Source organism: Anopheles arabiensis, chromosome 2 (assembly GCF_016920715.1).
Source record: "Anopheles arabiensis isolate DONGOLA chromosome 2, AaraD3, whole genome shotgun sequence".
In the NCBI taxonomy this organism is placed as follows: Eukaryota; Metazoa; Arthropoda; class Insecta; order Diptera; family Culicidae; genus Anopheles; species Anopheles arabiensis.
Genome location: NC_053517.1, coordinates 631,871 through 652,334, shown reverse-complemented (window position 1 = coordinate 652,334; position 20,464 = coordinate 631,871). Strand labels below are relative to the sequence as shown.

At 47.2% G+C, this 20,464-nt stretch overlaps 7 protein-coding genes and 2 long non-coding RNA genes across 12 annotated transcripts; 4 read left to right on the top strand and 5 right to left on the bottom strand.

Moving 5' to 3' along the window:
• Positions 1–267: 267 nt before the first annotated feature.
• LOC120895700 (WD repeat-containing protein 3) lies at positions 268–3,282 on the top strand. The gene is made up of 2 exons (XM_040299256.1): positions 268–525; positions 616–3,282. The coding sequence occupies exons 1-2, from the start codon at positions 368–370 to the stop codon at positions 3,191–3,193; spliced, it is 2,736 nt and encodes a 911-aa protein (XP_040155190.1). The 5' UTR covers positions 268–367; the 3' UTR covers positions 3,194–3,282.
• A 9-nt stretch (positions 3,283–3,291) lies between these two features.
• Positions 3,292–4,789, bottom strand: LOC120895701 (pre-mRNA-splicing factor 38). The gene is made up of 3 exons (XM_040299257.1): positions 3,906–4,789; positions 3,610–3,829; positions 3,292–3,526 (listed from the first exon to the last, which is right to left on the bottom strand). The coding sequence occupies exons 1-3, from the start codon at positions 4,564–4,566 to the stop codon at positions 3,325–3,327; spliced, it is 1,083 nt and encodes a 360-aa protein (XP_040155191.1). The 5' UTR covers positions 4,567–4,789; the 3' UTR covers positions 3,292–3,324.
• Positions 4,790–5,375: 586 nt separating this feature from the next.
• On the top strand, positions 5,376–7,863 carry LOC120898477 (transmembrane protein 185B). 3 transcript variants are annotated; one of them, XM_040304402.1, is made up of 6 exons: positions 5,376–5,632; positions 5,696–5,820; positions 5,890–5,960; positions 6,045–6,150; positions 6,248–6,840; positions 6,928–7,863. In XM_040304402.1, exons 2-6 carry the CDS (start codon positions 5,783–5,785, stop codon positions 7,164–7,166), a joined length of 1,047 nt encoding a protein of 348 aa, XP_040160336.1. In that variant the 5' UTR covers positions 5,376–5,632; positions 5,696–5,782; the 3' UTR covers positions 7,167–7,863. The 3 variants fall into 3 exon arrangements, with proteins under 3 accessions (XP_040160336.1, XP_040160335.1, XP_040160334.1); XM_040304401.1 differs by having other exon boundaries at positions 5,685–5,820; XM_040304400.1 differs by having other exon boundaries at positions 5,376–5,820.
• Positions 7,833–9,325, bottom strand: LOC120898481. The gene is made up of 3 exons (XR_005738667.1): positions 8,981–9,325; positions 8,652–8,908; positions 7,833–8,563 (listed from the first exon to the last, which is right to left on the bottom strand). It is a non-coding gene; the product is annotated as an uncharacterized LOC120898481 (long non-coding RNA).
• A 1,094-nt stretch (positions 9,326–10,419) lies between these two features.
• LOC120898476 (histone deacetylase 3) lies at positions 10,420–12,062 on the top strand. The gene is made up of 2 exons (XM_040304399.1): positions 10,420–10,577; positions 10,661–12,062. The coding sequence occupies exons 1-2, from the start codon at positions 10,420–10,422 to the stop codon at positions 11,802–11,804; spliced, it is 1,302 nt and encodes a 433-aa protein (XP_040160333.1). The 3' UTR covers positions 11,805–12,062.
• A 104-nt stretch (positions 12,063–12,166) lies between these two features.
• Positions 12,167–17,906, bottom strand: LOC120898475. Its single transcript, XM_040304398.1, has 7 exons — positions 16,379–17,906; positions 15,810–16,301; positions 15,624–15,720; positions 13,806–14,323; positions 13,305–13,724; positions 13,094–13,227; positions 12,167–13,011 (listed from the first exon to the last, which is right to left on the bottom strand). Exons 1-7 carry the CDS (start codon positions 17,663–17,665, stop codon positions 12,348–12,350), a joined length of 3,612 nt encoding a protein of 1,203 aa, XP_040160332.1. The 5' UTR covers positions 17,666–17,906; the 3' UTR covers positions 12,167–12,347.
• On the bottom strand, positions 14,427–15,612 carry LOC120898482. Its single transcript, XR_005738668.1, has 2 exons — positions 14,942–15,612; positions 14,427–14,869 (listed from the first exon to the last, which is right to left on the bottom strand). It is a non-coding gene; the product is annotated as an uncharacterized LOC120898482 (long non-coding RNA).
• Positions 17,907–17,946: 40 nt separating the features above from the next.
• On the top strand, positions 17,947–18,947 carry LOC120898479 (39S ribosomal protein L41, mitochondrial). The gene is made up of 2 exons (XM_040304405.1): positions 17,947–18,207; positions 18,592–18,947. The coding sequence occupies exons 1-2, from the start codon at positions 18,030–18,032 to the stop codon at positions 18,888–18,890; spliced, it is 477 nt and encodes a 158-aa protein (XP_040160339.1). The 5' UTR covers positions 17,947–18,029; the 3' UTR covers positions 18,891–18,947.
• LOC120898478 (serine/threonine-protein kinase fray2-like) lies at positions 18,892–20,047 on the bottom strand. Of its 2 annotated transcripts, XM_040304403.1 has the most exons (3): positions 19,952–20,047; positions 19,116–19,873; positions 18,892–19,045 (listed from the first exon to the last, which is right to left on the bottom strand). In XM_040304403.1, exons 2-3 carry the CDS (start codon positions 19,824–19,826, stop codon positions 18,968–18,970), a joined length of 789 nt encoding a protein of 262 aa, XP_040160337.1. In that variant the 5' UTR covers positions 19,827–19,873; positions 19,952–20,047; the 3' UTR covers positions 18,892–18,967. The 2 variants fall into 2 exon arrangements, with proteins under 2 accessions (XP_040160337.1, XP_040160338.1); XM_040304404.1 differs by lacking the exon at positions 19,952–20,047 and having other exon boundaries at positions 19,116–19,943.
• Between the last annotated feature and the right edge of the window lie 417 nt (positions 20,048–20,464).

Below are 20,464 nucleotides of genomic sequence, written 5' to 3'. Positions count from 1 at the left end.
TCAATCGATATTCGATAAGCTGTTGTTCAGACTTTTATGCAGCTCAGGATGCATTGCAGTTGCTATGGCAACGATTGGTAAAATTATGTTCAGGCCAGTTTTTCGTGCACATTGAAACGCACATAAACTTCGTGTACCCGTACCTTAGGCGGCGCTCTAGGACCAAACGAGCACGAAATCGAACAAGAGAACGGGTAGAGAAAATGAGCGAGATGCAGCGATATTCGAACGTCAAAAATCCTCGCCATGTTGTACGGGCCCAACAAAAAGTCAACAAATGCACGTGTTTTCAGCAGTTTGCATATTTGTTATAGCCGGCGCATAACAAACATCCTTACGGCTTCAGGAAACGGAATAAAACGACTCGATGGGTCTAACAAAACAATATCTGGCGTACAAGCCAGTCTCGAGCTTCAACATCATCGCTAGTGCACGCGCAAATATCTCTTTCGTGACAATCAGCAATGCCACCGGTCGGTACGTCGTGGTGGCTGCGGCGGAGAAGGTGCTTGTGTGGGATCTAAGGTAAGCTAAAGGGCGTCTACATTGCCAATTGCCTTCACCATCCTGCCTTCGTTGATTGTCTGTCTGTACTGTATTTACTGTGTGTTGCAGAATCGGCGAAAAGGTGGCGGAATTCTGTCGTGACAAACAGGAGGTTACATTCCTACGCACCAGCCCGGATCAGAAGCATCTTGCGGTGGGTTACTCTGATGGACTAGTGGAGCTGTTCAGCGTCGAAACCAAGCAGTCGGTGTGCAGTTTTGCATCGCATCGTTCTGCCGTCAGTGCGTTGAATTTTGACCTGCTTGGCCTAAAACTAGTATCCGGCGGTCTTGACAACGATCTGGTCGTGTCGGATGTGGTGGAACAGTCGGGAAGATGCCGTCTCACCGGACATACGGCCCCGATAACGCAGTGCTGCTTCATGCAACGCTTCCAGGATGTAGTTGTGTCCAGCTCCAAAGACACACAGATCAAGTTCTGGAACATAGAAACGCAGTGCTGCTTTAAAACCATCGTTGACCACCGTACTGAGGTGTGGGGTATCGTGTTGATGCGGAACGATGACTTTCTTGTTTGTGGTACAGCTGATACGCAACTTTCCGTGTACAAAATCACCCCGATCACGGATGCCACCGTACCGGTTGTAGTTGCATCGGAGCAGCCTGAAAGCGAAAGCACCGTCAGTCCGTTTCGTTGTACCGCGGCGGGCAGTATTCAAAGGGCTGGACACGGACGCACGATTAACCTTGTGGCTGACGCCAACGGGCAGGTGCTCGGATGCCACGGTACCGATAGACAGATTGAGTTGTTTCTCTTCTGTTCGCCGGAGGAATCGATGAAGAAGCTTACCAAGCGCATGAAAAAGCTGGACACAAACAAACAAAGTGCAGAAGAGTCGGCCAGCCGGCAGCTTGCTCTGACCGACGAAATTAAGCGTCTTACATCGATACCCACACCAGAGAAAGTGAAATCGTTCGATTTACTGCTGGGCAGTCGGAACGAGCTGCGCATCTGCTGCACGTTTGTGAAAAACTTTGTCCAACTGTTCTCCCTCGACTTGAACGTGAAGAAAGATGCCGAGCCAGAAACGCTGTACGCGTTGCAAAAGCAAGGACATCCTTCTGAAGCGCGCACTGTCGCATTCAGCTCGGACAATTTGGCGATCGCATCGGGCAGTGCGGAGTCGTTGAAGCTGTGGAGCCGCGCTTCCCAGACCGTTCTGCGCACCGTCGATACGGGCGGTTATGTTGTCAGCACGTGCTTCGTTCCAGGCGATCGCCACGTACTCGTAGGTTTAAAAACGGGCCAACTGCTCGTCGTGGACGTGGTGCCGGGCGAGGTGATAGAGTGCATCGAGGCGCACGAGAAGGAACTGTGGAGCATTGTACTGACCCCCGACAAGCATGGATGCGTTAGCGGCGGTGGAGATACGACCGTAAAGTTTTGGTCCTTTGAACTGATCGCTGCAAGCGGTGGCCAGGACGCGGCAAAGGTGCTCTCGCTGTTGCACAAAAACACTCTCAAGCTGGAGGAAACGGTGTTGAGTGTGAGGATTTCACAGAATGGCAAGTACATAGCGGTCGCCCTGCTTGATACGACGGTGAAAATATTCTTCATGGACAGTCTCAAGTTTTATCTTTCTCTGTACGGCCATAAGCTGCCCGTAGTAACGATGGACATCTCGTACGATTCGACTCTCATCATAACGGGGTCGGCCGATCGTACGATAAAGATTTGGGGCATGGACTTTGGCGATTGCCATCGCTCGCTGCTTGCGCATGATAACACCGTGACGGCGGTTCAGTTCATCCCGAACACGCACATGTTCTTCTCTTGCGCCAAGGACGGCAAACTGAAGCAGTGGGATGCGGACAGCTTTCAGAAGATTATCACGTTGCCCGGCCATTTGGGAGAAGCGCACGCGCTTGCGATTAGCCCCAATGGGAAGTACGTCGTTAGTTGCGGTTCAGACCGTACTCTACGGCTGTTCCATCGCACCGAGGAACCGCTTGTTCTGCAGGACGTGCAAGAGGAAGAGCGAGAGGAGCTAGAGAATGCTACGCTGGCCACAGGAGAAGAATCGACCGTACCCGGTTTGCCCGGTCTGAAACTGCCGTCGAAGAAAACAATCGGATCGGAGAAGGGAGCAGAAAACATTCTCGAGTGTCTCGAGGTAAGCAAACAGTACGAAGAGGAAGGCGGAAAAGGACCGCTGCCTCCGCTAATGTTTGCTTACTCGGCCACCAACACGGACGATTTCCTGCTGACCGTACTGTCGCGCATTCGGGCAAGTGATCTGGAAGAATCGCTCCTTCTACTGCCGTTCAATGCGGTGTGTGAACTGCTCGAAAGGGTTCCGAAGCTGACCACCGAACGGAAGGATCAAACGGAGCTGATCTGTAAGGTGGTACTGTTCCTGTTCCGGGTGCACCAGAAGCCGATCGTTAACAATCAGGTGCTGCTACCGGTGATTCAAAAGATTGTCCAAACATTGCAAGCGGCGGTCGGAGAACTGCGGGACATGGTGGGGACCAATTTCCACGCGGCACAGATGCTGCAGCGTGAGCTGGAAGAAAATGACGGGTGCGTACTGTTCCGCGATGCAACCAAGCAGCGCATCCAGCGGGATCGCCGGCGGAAGAGGCGCGAAGCTTCCAAGCGAAAGTTGCTGCAGATAGTTAAGTAACAGGTCAATCAACTAGTCTAGAGTGTCCCCGTTTATAGCGAAGATTAAAATGCCTCCCATTGTTCGATAATTATCTCCACAAAAGCGTACAGTTTTAGTACAGTTTGTTTGGCTTATGTTTTCGATTTATTTCATCGCCTTCTTCGCTCTCGGTCGTAATCACGCTCGCGGTCATGGCCGCGGGGTCGTTCTTCGTGTTCGCGATCCCGATCTCGATCCCGTTCTCTGCGTCGCTCTCGTTCACGCTCCTCCTGCCGCTCATGGCGCCGCTGTCTTTCTCGTTCCCGATCTCGAAGTTCACGCTCTTTGAAGCGATCCCTCTCATTGTACGGACTAGAAAAGGATATAAAGCACGCAAGTCTATGTAGTGGGGAGAAAGATTTTGTAAAAAAAAAGGTAACACTGAACAAACTTACTCTCGACGATCTCGACGCTCCATCTCTCGGTAACGGTCTCGATCGCGATCTCGGTCCCGGTCCCGATCTCTCTCTCGGTCTCGCTCCCGTTCCCGCTCACGTCCACGTTCTTTGTCGCGGTCATTTTCTCGATCATGATAATTGCCGGCCTCGTAGTTACGGTACCGATCGACCTGTTGCCTTTCTCTTGAAACGGAACGCTCATTGCGCTTGCTTGCTCCTGTAAAAAGATTGCGAAAAAACGAGCCCGTGATTCTTCCCATTCTTCCCATGCAAAACTCTTCCGTGTGTATTACCCTTAGCCTTGATCGCTTCGATCTTTTTCTCCTTCGCCGTAGGTGGCGGCGGTGGCAAATCCTCCACGGCTTCATCCTCGCTAGGCATCTCCTCGTCCAGATCGTCCTCCAGCGCGGATACTTTTGGCTCGAGTTCATTGTTCTCCTCCAGCACGTGTCGTTTTTGGATGCGCGGCAGAATGATGTCGCACACGCGTTCCTCGCGCAGCAGTTCATCGATGAACTCGTCCATGTGGATAAGTTCATACGCTCCCATACGATTCTGTTTCCGCAGCTTTCGATTGTCATTATACAGCGGCTCCAGATACTTGTAACAGTCCAGTGACGAACCGGTGAGACGCAAATAGAAAGCTCCAAGCGCTCGGACGTATTTGAACTCTTCGTTCTTGATAAACTCGACCACAATGTCCTTTTCTGGTTGAATCTGGAGCATCTTGAGCGTGAGGCACAGGAACGGCGTTGGTTTGATGTTGCCTCCGAACACTCCTCCGACGAATCGTAGCTCCATGGCTTTGTCCACCAACAGTTCGGCGGTCAATGCAAAGCACTGCTCCTTCCAATACTTGGAGTCATATATACGGGACCGTATAATTTTCTCTATCAGGTACTGCGGATTCGTGCCATGGACATTTTTGGCGTCCTTCACCGTACGATTCGCCATGACAAAAGCCGGCCACGGTAATGTTTCTTCCTAGGGTAAAATACTCGCCGCCAAGCGTTTGTGTTATGTTTGACCAGTTGATCTTCCACTTTATGCAGTCATAGCTAAGTGTAAATTATTTTATTCACATAAATACCACGCTATTTTGCTTCGGCCGAAAGAGGACAATTTATGCGTTTACGGAAAAAGTTGTGTTTATGAACGCGCACACTGTGCGCGTGACTGGTCATCATTCAAGAAATATAAGTGACATATTGTGCGACAAATGCTTAAGCAGTGTCTACACCATCAGCCTCTTTCTCGGTCAACGATTCGTTCAAAAAATATTCTATTTCTTTACTGAATATTTTTTATTTATTGGTTTAATATTATTCTGCTTGTAAAAATGCGGCATATTGTAAAGATTAAATCAAATTGATAGTCATTATTGCATTATTGCAACACCTTCATCGAATGTGTGTCACCCTGTGCAGCAGCCTTCAACCAAGTGCAGTACAGGCGGTCCCCGAGATACACGGTTTATGGGGACCGAAAACGGCCGCAAAATACCGCGTATCTCGGATTTCCGCGTAAGTCGAATCTCGTGATTTCCAGCTAAAATATCACTAATATTCGAGTAATTTTGCAAGTAGGGGGCGGTTTTAGTCACTTTATGAATTATTTGATATGATTCTGACTGAATATAACAGTTCAAAACATTTTGAAATAGATTTTAACATTCGATCGAACGGGAAATTATTTGGCAATTTACAATTGGTGTGTCAAATCAGTACAATTTGCTCAAAGAATTGTCAAATTTAGAAAACCGCGTATCTCCGAATCCGCGTATAAGAGGTACCGTGTATCTCGGGGACTGCCTGTACACAATTTCTAGTTTAGCAAAACAAACACAAAAATGTACCTTAACAACAATTAGAAATATCTTTTACGAAAGGCAAATAAGCCCACCGTTCTCAATGGTTTAGGCCGCAATGTTATCTCATTGATTGAAGCTAGCGTTCTGTGTGTTGCTATTTCGAAGGCAACAAAGTGAAACAAAAAGCAAAAGGCAGCTCGAAGAGAGAAAGTAAGGGAAACTATCTGCTGCAGCAAGATTCTATTATTGTTCATTTGCGTAGACAATTTTCAGAACAGAAATTACATTTCCCGTGCTTGCGCTTGTGCGATGGACAACGCACCGGAATGTTAAAACGCAGCGAGGAAGAATCACTACATCATGAATCTGCAATCGCTGTTTCAGGATTTTAATCCCAGGTAGGTCGCATATCCTTCGTCGCACTCGTAACACATGCAAGATTGCTAAAAACAATGTTTACTCTGCAGTAAATTTGTTGTTCATTGCTGTTTGTTCACCTTTACCATATTGTTCTGTCTCCGTTTGGACGGATTCATCGGTGAGTAAAGATTGACGTTATTGGCGTTAAACGCACGCTTAACCAAGGTCACCCTATTTTCCGCCCTCTATTTCGTCCCTGCAGATTGGCCCTATTGGGTTGTGTTTGTGCCGCTATGGGTGTGGAAATCGATTGCAACGCTCGGGGCAATAGTGGGAGCCATTGTTTGGTGCCGTCACCCACACTACAGGTAAGTCTCCTGAGGGCTTATGTCCTTGGATGCAGCAGCTGCAGCTCGTCAGCAGTGACGAACTTTCTGACCTCCTGGTCTGTACTTTTCTTTCCAGAGTCGAAGGTGACTCGTACTCACACTTCAAAGCGATGCTAATATCGCTTTCGTTGCACTTGATTTTGCTGATGTTCGAACTGCTGGCCTGCGATCGGCTCACCTCCGGACGGCATCTTTGGGTGCTGGTGTTTATCCCACTGATATTCGGTAGCGCAGCAAGCGTTGGGGCCTGCGTTTGGGCCGTCAAACACGATCGCTCGTTTGAGTTGGAGCTGTTTTGTGCCGTCAATGCACTGCAATTCGTGTTCCTGCCACTCAAGCTGGACGGGCTCGTCTCGTGGAGCTGGGAGGTGGTTTTCGTACCGCTCTGGATAGTGCTGTGTCTCAGCTTGGTGGCTGTTCTGTACAGTATCATATTTAGCGTTATCCTATTGCGCACGCCGGAGGTTTCGATGCAGCAGAAGAAATCTGCCTTCTACTCTGCCATCGGCAACTGTGCCACCGTGATTCCAGTGCTCGTGTTTCAAGTGCTGCTTGCAGACAAACTGGACGAAGACTTGAATTGGCCATTCATTGCCGTGGCGGGACCGCTGCTGCTTGCTCTATTCACGTTGATTCTGCTCAGCTTCAATGCAAAGGGAGGAAACAAATGTAAGTAAAGAGTCCTGTACTTCCAGCTAGCGTCTAGAGGCTTTTGGTGAGTTGAGATTAATGTTTGCTTCTTTCCATTGTTTGCAGGGTGGTTCGGCATACGCAAAAACTTTAGCCAATTTCTGCTGGGTGTGCTTCCATGTTTGCAAGAGTACGGAAACATATCATACCACACGGACAGCGGGCAAACTGTGCCACTAGATAGCGCCAACGTTCAGCTAGACGATTTCGAAAAGTACGACAAGAAAAGCAAAAAGTCCCTTGCGAAAAAGAACGATCATCTAAAGCCGGTCGTGCCAATCGTTAGTATAGAGTTGCCGGATTGAAGGTGGCCGTTCTCGGCCATGAAGAAGGCCTGCTTGTTAAAGATAGTACACTATCAGACCTTCGTCTCGTTTGTTTTTTGTTCGTCGATTTCAATAACAAACTAGGCTCAACTAGCAGCAACTTGCACCAACAAAAGGAGGTCGTTCCGCTGTTATTGAGGTAATCCAAATTGTACGGGACTTTTAGTATTTCAGTATCGATATAACCCTGTAGTGAAAATGAAAAAAGGTTTGCTAAAAATTATTTGCATATTTATCGATACCAGGAATGCTTGTAGGGCCCGTAACTTGGTGACGGTACACTAGTAGACAACACAAGGCCTCTTCGTGTTGTCGAAGAGAGACGATGACAATATTTGAACTAGTAGAAACGATATCAGATAGGTAGAGATATAGCAGAGCACAGAGGTGGTCATGTAAAATGCGCAAATTTGCCAGTTGAGTAAGGAATTTTGAGGATCTAGCGAATATTATGCCAACATTCTTAGTGTGCGTGGGTGATAGAGGGTCTTAGCTTGGCGTAAAGGAAAACACTTAACTTAACGGACAAACGGAAGGATGGATGCACGATATCTATGTTACTATCGTAGCAACTGCGGTTCTGTTGCAAATGCCGATGAATAGTTTATATCGTTATGCTATGCAAGATGTGCATGGAACAAATTATAAAATTAAAAAAGCTTTCGTTTGTTTATTATCCATTGCTTTGATTGCCACTATCGTCTTTACCGAACTTTTCTTCGCTTTTCCTATTAGAATTGTTGCCTTAGCTTTAAAGACATTAAAGCACAATGTGCTGATTCGTGTGGACGACATTATCGTAAACCAAAAGAGCCAATCCTTTTTACAGATCGTAACATAACTGTTTTTTGGTGGCCCCTTCCACCCCTGGATGCTTGCTGCGTGTCTCTGCGTATCAAACACTCCGGACGTGTTTCGACTAGTGGTGGGACATACGATTCATTTCCCGATGACGGGTGCGTGCCAAGCGGAAACGATTCAGGTCCGTGGGTGCAGCAGGTGCGCTAGGTCGATGTCGCAATAAACGAGTTCGTGTTTGACCCGAATGATTGAAGCAAGAAAGCATACGCGACTCAGTCCCATTGGTGGAGAACCTGGGGCATGTGTCCAAAATGCGTTGGACATTTTTGCGAACGAGGCATTTTCCTGACGGAGACAAGGTCAGCAGGGTACGATAACTGGAACATGTTAAACAGCCAAGAAGGTGCTTGAGCGCTCTGTGCATCGATCTGCCGCACAGGTAGCTAGATAGCTGAAGCTAGTGGAGGAGCAACTATCGCAGGTTCGGGACCAGACGAGGATGAAGGGAGGCATGCCTAGGCCGAGTGACCTGGAATATGATGCCAGCACGACATGCTCAGCCGAGACCAGTCCACCTAAAAAGTCGATCAGGCAAGCATGTAATTGAACGAATGCACAATTATCTATAACTTTACACTTCGCAGCACACACATCAATACTTACGGAATATATTGGACGTAATGCCATGGATCTTTACTGATCGATGTCTTTGCTGCTTTCCCTCGATCTGCATACCGGTGCACGAGGGCGTGGAAGCATGTGTGCACTGATGCCTATTCGTCCTTTATTAAGCTGCAAAACTGGCACACTACACATTTTATGGAGTGGTGCGGCATTTCTGGTTTTGTTCCGCCACACCAATGGTGACATGAACCACTACAGCTTCACGTACTCGTGGCACAGCATTATCAATAGACAATCTGCATGCAATGTAGAAGGGCATGCTTTGTTAATCTAGTGCTTGATGACGAAATGTTTTGTAATAAACTTACCTGTCGCCAGAAGTTTTCTCTGGCGATCACTAGCCCCTTTTCTCGTGCTTATTTTTGCGGACACCGCTTTACGCAGGACGAAACTACGCGCTGTACATCTTCTCAAAAGCTTCCAGCCATTGAATCAGTAACAAAATCACCCATTTTCAATTGATTTTAATCCAAAAAGAAAGACCAAATTGCTCTCTCCATATTCACATCAACCACCGAGTTTGTTTACGTTTTTTCAAGCGTCTTGTTGCGCGAAAGAGACGACACGACAAATCGAGCGAGATCATACACACGTCCGGTGTATGATGCGCGTATATGGTCACCAACACAACGCAAGACATACGGACATAGGTGCAGGAAGTGATGTGGGAGAGGGAGGCACAAAATCTCACTTCGAAACGAGCACGCTAGGCAAGAAGAGAACGGGTAGAGAAAATGAGCGAGATGCAGCGATATTCGAACGTCAAAAAGCCTCGCCATGTTGTCCGGGTTTGGGCGAAGCTTTGTTTTGTGCGTGTAATTTGTTTGCTCTGCATTTGGTGCATTTTTTATCCGCAACAGTTTGTCGCTGCGACCCGAATGTGGAAACGAAAAATCAATTACTGCTGTGGCGCAAAACTACCAGCGTGTGTGCAGTAGAACGTTTGGCCGAAAAGAGCACACGGCGCTTTACCGGGGTTACATAAAAGACCGCATTCGATCGATAGCGGTGGCACAAGGTACTTACGGTGCACCATCATCAGACAGTGCCGCATAGCGTGCCGTGTCGTAGGGTCAGAGCAGGCAGGTTGCGTTTCGCCTGCTGCTATTGTCCCTGGTGTCCATTAATTTCGGCCGGCTGGAAAAGAAACCGCGTTCGGTTTCCACTCCGGCCGAATTGTGCGTGAGTGGGTACGCTCAAAATGGGTTGGTGGTGGTGCTGCTGCTCCGTCCGCTTCCATTTCATGCCGGATAAGTAAACATCGGAAAGACATAGATGAGCATCGATCCGATCTTCCGGCCAGCAAAGATTACGCATCGCTATCATACTCATAGTATTCATCGCAGCAGCAACACGCTTATCGTAGAACAACAACAACTAGAGCAAGCAACACCGCATTTCAACGACCGGTACAGGGTTCAAGCATCAAATGCAGCATTAGCACCAGCATCGAAAGTTCGCCAAGATACGCCAGCGTACGAATGCACGGAAGGGGTGGACGCAAGCCATGAGCTTCTCGATTATTATCTCAACGATTCGATTAGCGAATCAGCAGATGGCACTAGAACCGCGTTCGACCAGTTAGATCTAAAATTTAATACGCTAGATTTTAGCCTCACCAGACGACTGCTTGGAGCCGTTTTCTTTTTGCTTGTAATTTACGCCTGGAAGCAATACATCGACGACGAGGAGGAGTCCGACACAATCTACATCTGAGAACGGCAGGATCAGCGAGCGAAGTATCACCATGGCAACAAAGAAAGTGTCGTACTTCTTCAACCCGGACGTGGGGAACTTTCACTACGGTCCCGGCCACCCGATGAAACCTCATCGACTTTCGGTCATCCATCATTTAGTGATGAACTACGGTCTTCACAAAAAGATGCAAATTTACCGGCCGTACAAGTGAGTGCCACCAATTAGACGCCTATGTAGCTTGGCCGTTGGTCACATGGTTTCAATTTTCCTGCATTTTTGTTTTTTTCTAGAGCGAGTGCGCACGACATGTGCCGGTTTCATAGTGACGAGTACATTGAGTTCCTGCAGCGAGTCACACCGCAAAACATTCAGGGGTACACCAAGTGTCTTTCCGTGTTCAACGTTGGCGACGATTGTCCAGTGTTTGATGGGTTGTTCGAGTTCTGCGCCATGTACACTGGCGCTTCGCTGGAAGGTGCACAGAAGCTAAACCACAACCATAGCGACATTTGCATCAACTGGTCTGGCGGTTTGCACCACGCCAAGAAGTTTGAGGCGTCTGGATTCTGCTATGTCAACGACATAGTGATAGGCATACTGGAGCTCCTGAAGTACCATCCGCGTGTCCTCTACATTGACATTGACGTTCATCATGGCGATGGGGTACAGGAAGCGTTCTATCTGACCGATCGCGTGATGACGGTATCGTTCCATAAGTACGGCAACTACTTCTTCCCCGGGACGGGCGATATGTACGAAATTGGTGCCGAATCGGGGCGGTACTATTCGGTGAACGTGCCGCTAAAGGAAGGTATCGACGATCAGAGCTACGTGCAGGTGTTCAAACCGGTCATTTCAGCTGTGATGGAGTTCTACCAGCCGACTGCGATCGTACTGCAGTGCGGCGCAGATTCGCTCGCTGGCGACCGGCTGGGATGCTTTTCGCTCAGTACGAAAGGGCACGGCGAGTGCGTCAAGTTCGTTAAGGACCTGAACGTGCCGACACTGGTGGTCGGAGGCGGTGGGTACACGTTGCGCAATGTGGCACGCTGCTGGACGTACGAAACTTCGCTGCTTATCGACGAAACCATCTCGAACGAGCTGCCGATGAACGATTACCTTGAGTTTTTTGCTCCCGATTTTACGCTCCATCCGGACATTCCCAGCAGACAAGATAATGCGAACAGCAAACAGTACCTGGAAGCGATTACGCGACACGTTTACGACAACTTGAAGATGTGTCAACATGCACCCAGTGTACAGATGTTCGACATACCTGAGGACGCACTTCCGGAGGAGCTGAAAACGGTCAAGACGGAGGAACCGAATCCGGATGTGCGTATGACGCAGGACGATGAAGATCGACTGGTGGAGCCGAAAAATGAGTTCTTCGATGGTGATAACGACAACGACAAGAGTGAAAACGAACCGTAGAGCTGCCTGATTGGCGCAGTGTAGTGTGTAAGTTGCTGAGGGAGCCTACTTTTACGTTTCTGATTCGGCGTTCGGCTTTCGAGATATCTGTTCGAAAATAATTGTCCATGCAGAGTTTGCTTGGCCACAATTGCAGTTAGGTATAGCGACAAAGAACTACATCATCTTCCACGGACAAGGCTGGGACATGGGTACCAGTGTGCTTTTACTTTTTAGGACGCAATAGCAATAAAACAAAACGAAACAAAAACATGCGAACAGGCTGACCATGCATTGACTTCTAGACAACATTCCTTGAATCTTCAGGACCACAATGGTTAATCAACTATATGACGAAAACTTAAATTCAATTTCGAAGCATGTTCTATTCTATCTTTTTTTATTTATGTTTCTAGCCCTTCTTCCGAAAAAAAGAAATGTATTTTTTTTTAATCTATCCGTTTAGAAACATTACAGAATCGTACGTAAAAAGAACACAAACAATGATTCTGGTTCTGTAATAGGATAGCTGATTAGGTATCATCGTTCTTGACGCTAGTCGCTCTAATAATCCTGTTGCTCTGGTACACGTGGTGTAGCCAAGGATTGATAATCGTCTTTAAGCTGCGGTGTACGATCATTGTTATCTTGGGCGGGCAAAACTGACGGAGGTCCCAAATCGTCGAACGATAGCTGCGTGTTGAATTGTTGCTCGCCTGCACCCGCAATATTGTACAGCGACTGGGACGGATCGTACGCCACTCCGCTTACACTGCCTTCATTCGCGTCTGCCGATGATGCACCAACAGTATCTTCGTGGCTGAAAGAAACGTTCAAGTTGGTCGACGAAGACGACGGTCCAGCGTCGTCATCCTGTGATGATGTTGTTTGCTCCCCGGCTGCAGCAGTACTGTCCTCATCATCGTCGTCACCGTCCCGTCGTACTAGCCCGAGCGAATCGAGCATGCTACGCTCGACAACGCTCGCTTGAGCTGCCTCGACGGTCGAGTATACGGCACCGTAACGATCACATGCGATCAGGTGCCGTGCCAAGGCATACCCGTCGTACGATGAAAAGCCACACCGGCAATGTAGCTCTTGGTCCATCATATTGACAGCAGAACGTTTTTCATTCGTGCTCGTGGCCGTTTGACACGATACAGCATGGTTCACCATCGACGGTAGACAGGCGGTTTGATACGCACACGTTATGCATTGCACTCTTGCTCTGGGGGGGGGGAAAAATACGACAGAAACATCAATTAGGGAAAGGATCTTCACTACTAAGTGCATTACTACCGCTCACTTACATCAGGTGGTTGAACTGGTCAAAATCATTTCCACATTCGCAGCAAATGCTTCCACTCTTCAAATTTAGAACCAATTTAGTAAACCGCTTTACGACGCGATACGTTGAATGTTCTTTGTTGATGGTTACCTTTTTCTGCAAATAACAAAAAAAGCATTAATCACAATACATTTTTAGGAGGATAGAAGAAATGCGAGGATTTAATTTCATACCGGTGGTTTTGGAATCACGGTCGCCGAGCTGGTGACACTTTTCACTGTCTCATCTGCTTTGTTGGGCACGTGCCCAAATATAGAGTGAAACTTCTGTTCACCCTTGTCCAGGAAGCTGAGGGCACATTTGTTGCAACGTTTCGAGATCGCTTTATCGGTGTGTTTGCGTAAGTGAGCCAAGAACTGGTGCACGTTCTTCATGAGTGGGCCCTCGTCGCCGGTACGATATGCGCAGCATATCTGCAGACAAACAGGACACTGCAACAGGGCCGATCCCTTGTGTTGTTCGTAAAAGTGCTCGATAGTTGTTCGCAAAATGGAGCTACGGTAGTCGCAACCACCACACCGGTACGGCATCTCCAGCGGGTGGTGGCTTTTTTGCAGATGCGTCACCAGCACAGACACTGTGCTAAAGCGTTGCTGTGAAGGCACAATATGCACACGAAAGAAATCAGTATCTAACAGGTAATCGAAACATTAGCCAGATCTATTGCTACTCACCTCACATATTAGGCAGCTGCACGTCTTGCATAGCAAACTTTTTGTCTCCTGCGGATGGCTTAGCATTTTGTGCTTCTCCTCTTCCTGGTCCGCTACGTGTTCTAGACACGTTCGGCACTGGACAGTGGCGCCACCGTCTGCATTGGAGGCAATAGCGGGACTCGCATGCTGCAATAGATGATCAAGAAGCTCTACGTTGCTTCGGAACGTCAAATCCGGACACTCCGGACACGGTACTGCAAAATCGGTACAAGCCAAAGCCGATTCCTTAAGCTCAGTGCCCCCCGAGCAGCCATAATAGTACGATTCCAACTGCACAGTATAGTCCTTCTTTTCCGGTCGTTTCATTTCTATCTTTTTCACCTGTGAACCAGCTGGGGGCGTGGAAGCGGATGCCGCGGCTCTTTCCTCTTCATTTTTCACCTTTTTGAGGATAATTTTTTTCGGCGCGTTTTGGTGGGTCGGGCTCGGTGTTGCGAGAATCGTATCGTTTGGCGGAGCCTCACTTTTGATGATAGCTACAAGGATTCGATTTGAGAAAATATACAGTAAAAGCAAACAAAACAGTATGAAAAGTTTTCTCTCAAAATAAAGTAAACGTTAGTTTTTCCAAATGCTCCATTATTATGTTAAAATGATCAAAGTTTTGATAAGATTTATTCGATTTTTTAACGCACTCTATTATAGCTCATTGCGTACAAAACTGCCTGCCTGCCTACGCTCCAACGCTTCTTTTTCTTCGAAGTGGTTTATAAGTTTCGGAAAACCTAACATCTGTAAAATCCTGCAGTTTCGCACAAGCCCAACTTTGAAGGAGGAGCTAGTTGTATGAAAACTCGAATGAAGAAACCAAAACTGAAATCCCCTGTTCTGTCCCACCACATCATATCCTCATCACTTCACTCCTATGGTTGGTTCTGCAGAACATAACATTACGTGGTAATTCAATTACTTCGTTACGAACTAAAACTAGCATATCTAGAAGAGAAAGGCGGGCGAGCGCGCGGGTTTGAAAAATGGCGTACAAAAATTTGTCCCTCTACCTCTCTTCAAACTCTACAACGCTGAAAGTAGAAAAGAAAAACATGAAAACAAGAGATTCGTGAATACGGGATACAGAAAGTCATCGAAATTACGTTACGGTCTGGTGACAGATACAATAGCGTTTGACGTGATGCACAGATACTCTACAATCTGCCACCAGCAGACAAGGAGTACCAAAATACTGTACAGCCCAATTTCAACGCAATTTACCACTAAGTTCTCTTGTACGATTTTACATTCACCAAACAGTTCGACCCTTGTGAGTCTTGTTTCAATGAACTAGATGTTAAAAAACAAACGGCACTGAAAGAAAATCGAGTTCCTCGCTCACGACCGAGCACTCAATAAGGACAACCAGGAAATGAAATTACAGCATAATACTAATAATACAAGCATTCCCGCTATGGCACGACGACAACAGTTACCAAAGCATGGTTAAATGTGTTCGCCATTCGCTAGTTCGCTGACGAACAAAGAAAATGCACATTTCAGACCTAATATTTTTACGAGGTAAAATGACTGCCTGCGCATGACCCTACATGTACCGCGGATGACCCAAGTGTCAAGTAAACATGTATCAACAATTTACTTAGAAAGGAGCAGCTCAAATAAATCCAGACATTCTACGATTCTCATAGCCTTGGCAAGGACTGACTTTTCAACTGCTGGAAAAATAAATCTCTGAAGCCTACATATAATTGCGAAAATCTTTACACCAAGACAATAGGAGCTACGGTGACTTAAGAAAAAATATAAAATGAAAACAATACTAACATTGATCCTTGGGTTTTCGGCCTCGTTTTCCAGGAACTTTGCCCAACGCTGGCATATCGGATACAATTTCCCACTGCTTGAAGGGATCTGCGGCGGCCTGGGGGATGTGAGCAGCAAAGCAAAATAATCAGTATTTTAAAGCTGAGGAAGAACATACGGGTGTTTTGTTTGTGCATGTTCGCTTACCTTATGAAGGCGAGTAGTCAAACTTTCCTTTGTTTCAATTTTCGCTTCCTCAGATAAGTGTTTTACTATGTTATCGAATGTTGTGCCGGGGCTGTTGCCATACAGCTCACGCCACACCAGCTCATTCAAGAACTGTTGGATGATTTGTCGAGATAGAAGGGACAAGGTGTTTTGGAACATGCGTGGCACGATGCGCCGCAAATAGTCCATTATATTTGCGTTACTGTTCTTGAGCGTCTGTTCAGAACCGGGAACCTGTATAACGGTTTTGTATCCCATGCTGTTCAGCGTACCTTTGTCCACGGTAAGGTCAGTCAGAATGACGCTATCCTTATGGACCCAATCGCTAAGTGGTTCCAAAATTTTTGAAAACCTCTTCTTGTAGCTTTTTTCGGCGTCCAGCAAGGGCTCCACGGCGCGAAGGCGAAGTATTTTAGCTTCCGGATCTAGCACACCCAACACCTCTACTTTCACCTGACGCTGCTGCCCATCCTGTAAGGAAAGTAAGGAAACGAGTTCGAAATGTTAGCGTGTGGAAAGTCTCGAGGAAAGGCACAAATTGGACGTACCTGCGTAGTTGTTCCCAATGAAATTACTCCGATCTCGATCGATTTTTTGGGACCGCCGAGAAGCTTCATATGTCTACATAATGCCAATGTGCAAACGGACCGTAACAATGTGTACAGACCCTTAAGGTACATGTTATCGACCTTCACCCAGTTTACCACGTTGGATACGTTCGTTTGGCAGGCCCAGTGGTAGATCAGCTTCAAAATTACTGACGGAGGATGTGGAGAACCCTCGAATAGCGAACCGTGGAACACAGACGTGAACCTAGTCGGACAACAATCACTGATCCAAAAGTAGCCACCCGAGTACGGGAATTTGCTCGTGTCGGAATACATGCCCAGCTTCAGTGGCTTGTCGTTATGAATTTGACACGTTTGTTCCGACTTGATTAATCCCTGCTGAATAAGCCATTCCGTAAACTTTGGCGCAGGGTGGACGAGGACATTTTTCACCTTCGCGTCAAGTTGGGGCCGGTCGGTTACCGCTTTGTCGACGACGCGCAACGACGGTCTTGCTAGTACGACGAGTGAAGGGAAAGTTTTACCCTGAATCTTGCTGAAAGATATTTCTCGCGAATCGGCCGTCGGTTTGCCCGAATCATCTTTCGTAAGATCGACCACGGCCGAGGGCTCTGCGGCGGATCGCTTTTTGTCCTTTTCCGCGCCGACTTGCAACCCTCCGATGGAGTTGAATTCGGTGGGTCGTACAGAAATAGCGGCGACCTTTGGTGTTAAACCAGGGGTTTTCGGCGATTTGATCTTCGGATCCGGAGTTTTGACCTTTTCTTCTCTCGTTTTTTTCGCGGGCACGGGCGTCGTTTTCTCTTTCGCCTTTTGTTTCATGCGCTTCGCTAGTGGGATATAATCTTCATCGGGATCGTCAGAGGCAATATCAACCACGGGCTCGGGGTTCTCTCCGGCCGGCGAATCCGCCTTTCGACTCCGACGCCGGAAACTTGCTGAAGGCTCTGGGGAAGATGAACTGCCCAGCGGTGCAAGTGCCGGCGGCATTGAAGGCATTTTCTTGCGCGACAATGCAGTGACCGGTTTGGAAATTTGTTCCAATCCCGGTACCGGTCCCAATACCTGATAAGCGGTAAACACCTGTCCGGCAAATATGTTCTTTCCGCCAGTTTCCTGAACAATCTCTTTCAGCTTGTTCCGTACTTCATGGTGCTCTTTTTCTGCTTTTTCGTAGGCGGCTGTCTGTGCCGGGCTCAGCTCATCCCGCCAGCATTCTAGATGCAGTGTTACCCCTGCGACAGGCGCCATTTTTGTTTTAGACATCCACACGAAGCGAAAGACACAGTGGTCTATTATTCCAAGATTATGCTACTAACTATTATCTCACATAAGCCGCTATGCTCCTAGATGGCGAGTATTACATTCCGAAACAGTTTTTTCTATACAGCGAGTGCTATAATTATTTTCGTCCACGTTAAAATGTAGTTTAGTTTTCAGCTATGCAAACAACGCACCAACACCGCTCGCGTTACTTTGACCGTGTTGCCAGACCCTGCTTTTCTATGCTGGAAGCTGTCAAGCTTCCGATGCTGTCAGATGTATGTTTTCCTTTTTGCACCGTTCCAAGCACATCATACCTCTGTCCATTTGTGCACGATTACACACCGGCGATTTTTCCTTTTACAAAATGTTCCATATCATCAAACGAGGCATCTCTACCACGGCATCCTTGTCGGGGAAGAAGAATTTTCGAAAATTTTTGCTGTACAACAAACGGGGAACACGCATCTTCAAACAACAACGTGCTGCCAATCCGGACCTTTACCCGGATATGCCAATCGACAAGCGAGGTGTGCGTGATACAGGCGTAACGCATCGACGGCAACTTTGTCGTCCACGAAATAGCGGCACCAACACCGCTCGCGTTACTTTGACCGTGTTGCCAGACCCTGCTTTTCTATGCTGGAAGCTGTCAAGCTTCCGATGCTGTCAGATGTATGTTTTCCTTTTGCACCGTTCCAAGCACATCATACCTCTGTCCATTTGTGCACGATTACACACCGGCGATTTTTCCTTTACAAATGTTCCATATCATCAAACGAGGCATCTCTACCACGGCATCCTTGTCGGGAAGAAGAATTTTGTGCTGTACAACAAACGGGGAACACGCATCTTCAAACAACAACGTGCTGCCAATCCGGACCTTTACCCGGATATGCCAATCGACAAGCGAGGTGTGCGTGATACAGGCGTAACCATCGACGGCAACTTTGTTGAAATAGCGGAAAGGATTCCGGAGCTGATTGTCCCCAACTTGGAAGGATGTAAATTCAAGCCATACGTCTCGTACAAAGCGCCTGATGTTGTGCAGTCGGAATTCACCAGCCAGGACCTGTTCAATTCGGTGTATGCCCAAAAGATCATAGATGATTGGAAGTCCGGAAAGTTGAACGACGATGGAAGCCCGATGGAACCGTCGGCCGAAGAAATGCAGTCAGCTGAAGAAGCATGGATTAAAGCAAGAAAAACTGGATCGGACATATTTTAAATGCTTTGGTGCATGTGCAATTAGTGAATAAAATACTATTTATTAGGTAGTTCCAAATATCATGTTTCTCATTTCACTTAGGTTATTGTTTGGCGCAAAAGGTAGAGTTTTTTAACCCATCGAGCCATTCGCTCACTGTCGTCGCTTCCAAAAAACTGAAAAATATTGAAAATAATTGTAAAATTGTTATACGCATTTTAGTGATTTATGAAACATTTTACCCACCGTACTGTGAAACAAGGGATCTTCAGCTGGTACCGTGCTTTCATTCGTGGGCACTTTTATCGTTTGTTCCTCCAGATTTATCACGATGCTGCTTGCTGCAGGCCCAGGGGCCACTGCCTTTCTACTGGATACAAAGCTTTGTGGAACAAACTCGTCGGCATTCAGTTCGTCTAGTTTCGTAGCTTTGTTCAATGGATCATCGCACGCGTCCGATAATGACTTAAAAGTGTAGGTTTTTTCCAAACTTTCTTTGTTGACTTGTACGGGAGGCGAAGGATTTTTAGGGCTACGAGATGATTTTGACACGCTATCGCTGCGACTTTTGCTACTGCTGCTACTGCTGCTGCTACTGCTGGAGCTAGATGTCGATGAAGAGCTGGAGCTGCTGGACGATCGGCGGTACCGAGCTCGATCAGGAGATTTCCGTTCGCGATACTTGTTCCGGGAAGCGGATCTCTTGCGCGTTCTGTCTCTATAACTTCTATCTCTTGATCTATCACGATACGAAGCCTTTTTGTCTCGATGATACGCTGATGAGGATGCTACGGATCGGCTTTTTGATCGTTCCCGGCGTCTGCTTTTGTCGCTGTCCCTTCTACGATACTTATCATAGTCCCGTGACTTTGATCTCGATCGGCGTCTGGAAGATTTGGCGCTATGGCTTGATTTTTTGGATCGTGACGGGGAACGTGAGTAAGAACGACGAGGCATCTTTCCACTTTTTTTCAGAATTGGTCCGCCGCCAGCACGTTACAGAGCTGAAATTCAAGAGAGCTTTGTTTAATTTAGTGGTATTTGTTTTCTACCTATTTTTTTAAAACAAATATGACACGAACGGTGTAATAGGTTAATATTTATCCGGCACCTAGCATCAACTATCAGCAGCAGCGTAAATATATACAGATCGTCCCCGAGATACGCGGTACATGTTATATTCGGATTCGGTGATACAGTATGTTCCCGAGTTACGCAATGCTCGACTTACGCAGATACGCGGTTTTCTAAATTTGATGGATCACAGCCAGAAATATCAGAATATTCTGCACGAAGCGTATACAATAAATGATAAAGTGAATACAAGCAATAAATATAATCAAAAATACCGAGTACATGTATTTTAGCCGAAAAACATAGAATTAGATTATTGCGGATTCCACGGAAACGCATAAACTGCGTATCGCGGGAACAGACTGTACACAGATTTTTCTCGATCCGCATTCATGGCGTATCTCGGGGACAGCCTGCACAATATCTATAAAAAAACATATCTGGCAGCACTGGTCACCTATTTCGCACAATGGGAAACCCGCCACGGCATGTGTTTCGCGTTATTTTATTATTTTGAAATC

Coding starts and splice junctions, on each gene's coding strand:
- LOC120895700 (XM_040299256.1), top strand. CDS start 368: ATGGGTCTAACAAAACAATATCTGGCGTACAAGCCAGTCTCGAGCTTC. Junction 526..615: donor GTGCTTGTGTGGGATCTAAG/GTAAGCTAAAGG, acceptor TGTGTGTTGCAG/AATCGGCGAAAAGGTGGCGG.
- LOC120895701 (XM_040299257.1), bottom strand. CDS start 4,566: ATGGCGAATCGTACGGTGAAGGACGCCAAAAATGTCCATGGCACGAAT. Junction 3,830..3,905: donor CGAAGCGATCAAGGCTAAGG/GTAATACACACG, acceptor ATCTTTTTACAG/GAGCAAGCAAGCGCAATGAG. Junction 3,527..3,609: donor GAGCGTCGAGATCGTCGAGA/GTAAGTTTGTTC, acceptor ATCCTTTTCTAG/TCCGTACAATGAGAGGGATC.
- LOC120898477 (XM_040304402.1), top strand. CDS start 5,783: ATGAATCTGCAATCGCTGTTTCAGGATTTTAATCCCAG. Junction 6,151..6,247: donor TGCCGTCACCCACACTACAG/GTAAGTCTCCTG, acceptor TTTTCTTTCCAG/AGTCGAAGGTGACTCGTACT. Junction 6,841..6,927: donor TGCAAAGGGAGGAAACAAAT/GTAAGTAAAGAG, acceptor CATTGTTTGCAG/GGTGGTTCGGCATACGCAAA.
- LOC120898476 (XM_040304399.1), top strand. CDS start 10,420: ATGGCAACAAAGAAAGTGTCGTACTTCTTCAACCCGGACGTGGGGAAC. Junction 10,578..10,660: donor CAAATTTACCGGCCGTACAA/GTGAGTGCCACC, acceptor GTTTTTTTCTAG/AGCGAGTGCGCACGACATGT.
- LOC120898475 (XM_040304398.1), bottom strand. CDS start 17,665: ATGTCTAAAACAAAAATGGCGCCTGTCGCAGGGGTAACACTGCATCTA. Junction 14,324..15,623: donor CCGAAAACCCAAGGATCAAT/GTTAGTATTGTT, acceptor GAATCCTTGTAG/CTATCATCAAAAGTGAGGCT. Junction 13,725..13,805: donor GCAGCTGCCTAATATGTGAG/GTGAGTAGCAAT, acceptor GTGCCTTCACAG/CAACGCTTTAGCACAGTGTC.
- LOC120898479 (XM_040304405.1), top strand. CDS start 18,030: ATGTTCCATATCATCAAACGAGGCATCTCTACCACGGCATCCTTGTCG. Junction 18,208..18,591: donor GCGAGGTGTGCGTGATACAG/GCGTAACGCATC, acceptor TGCGTGATACAG/GCGTAACCATCGACGGCAAC.
- LOC120898478 (XM_040304403.1), bottom strand. CDS start 19,826: ATGCCTCGTCGTTCTTACTCACGTTCCCCGTCACGATCCAAAAAATCA. Junction 19,046..19,115: donor ATCCCTTGTTTCACAGTACG/GTGGGTAAAATG, acceptor AATATTTTTCAG/TTTTTTGGAAGCGACGACAG.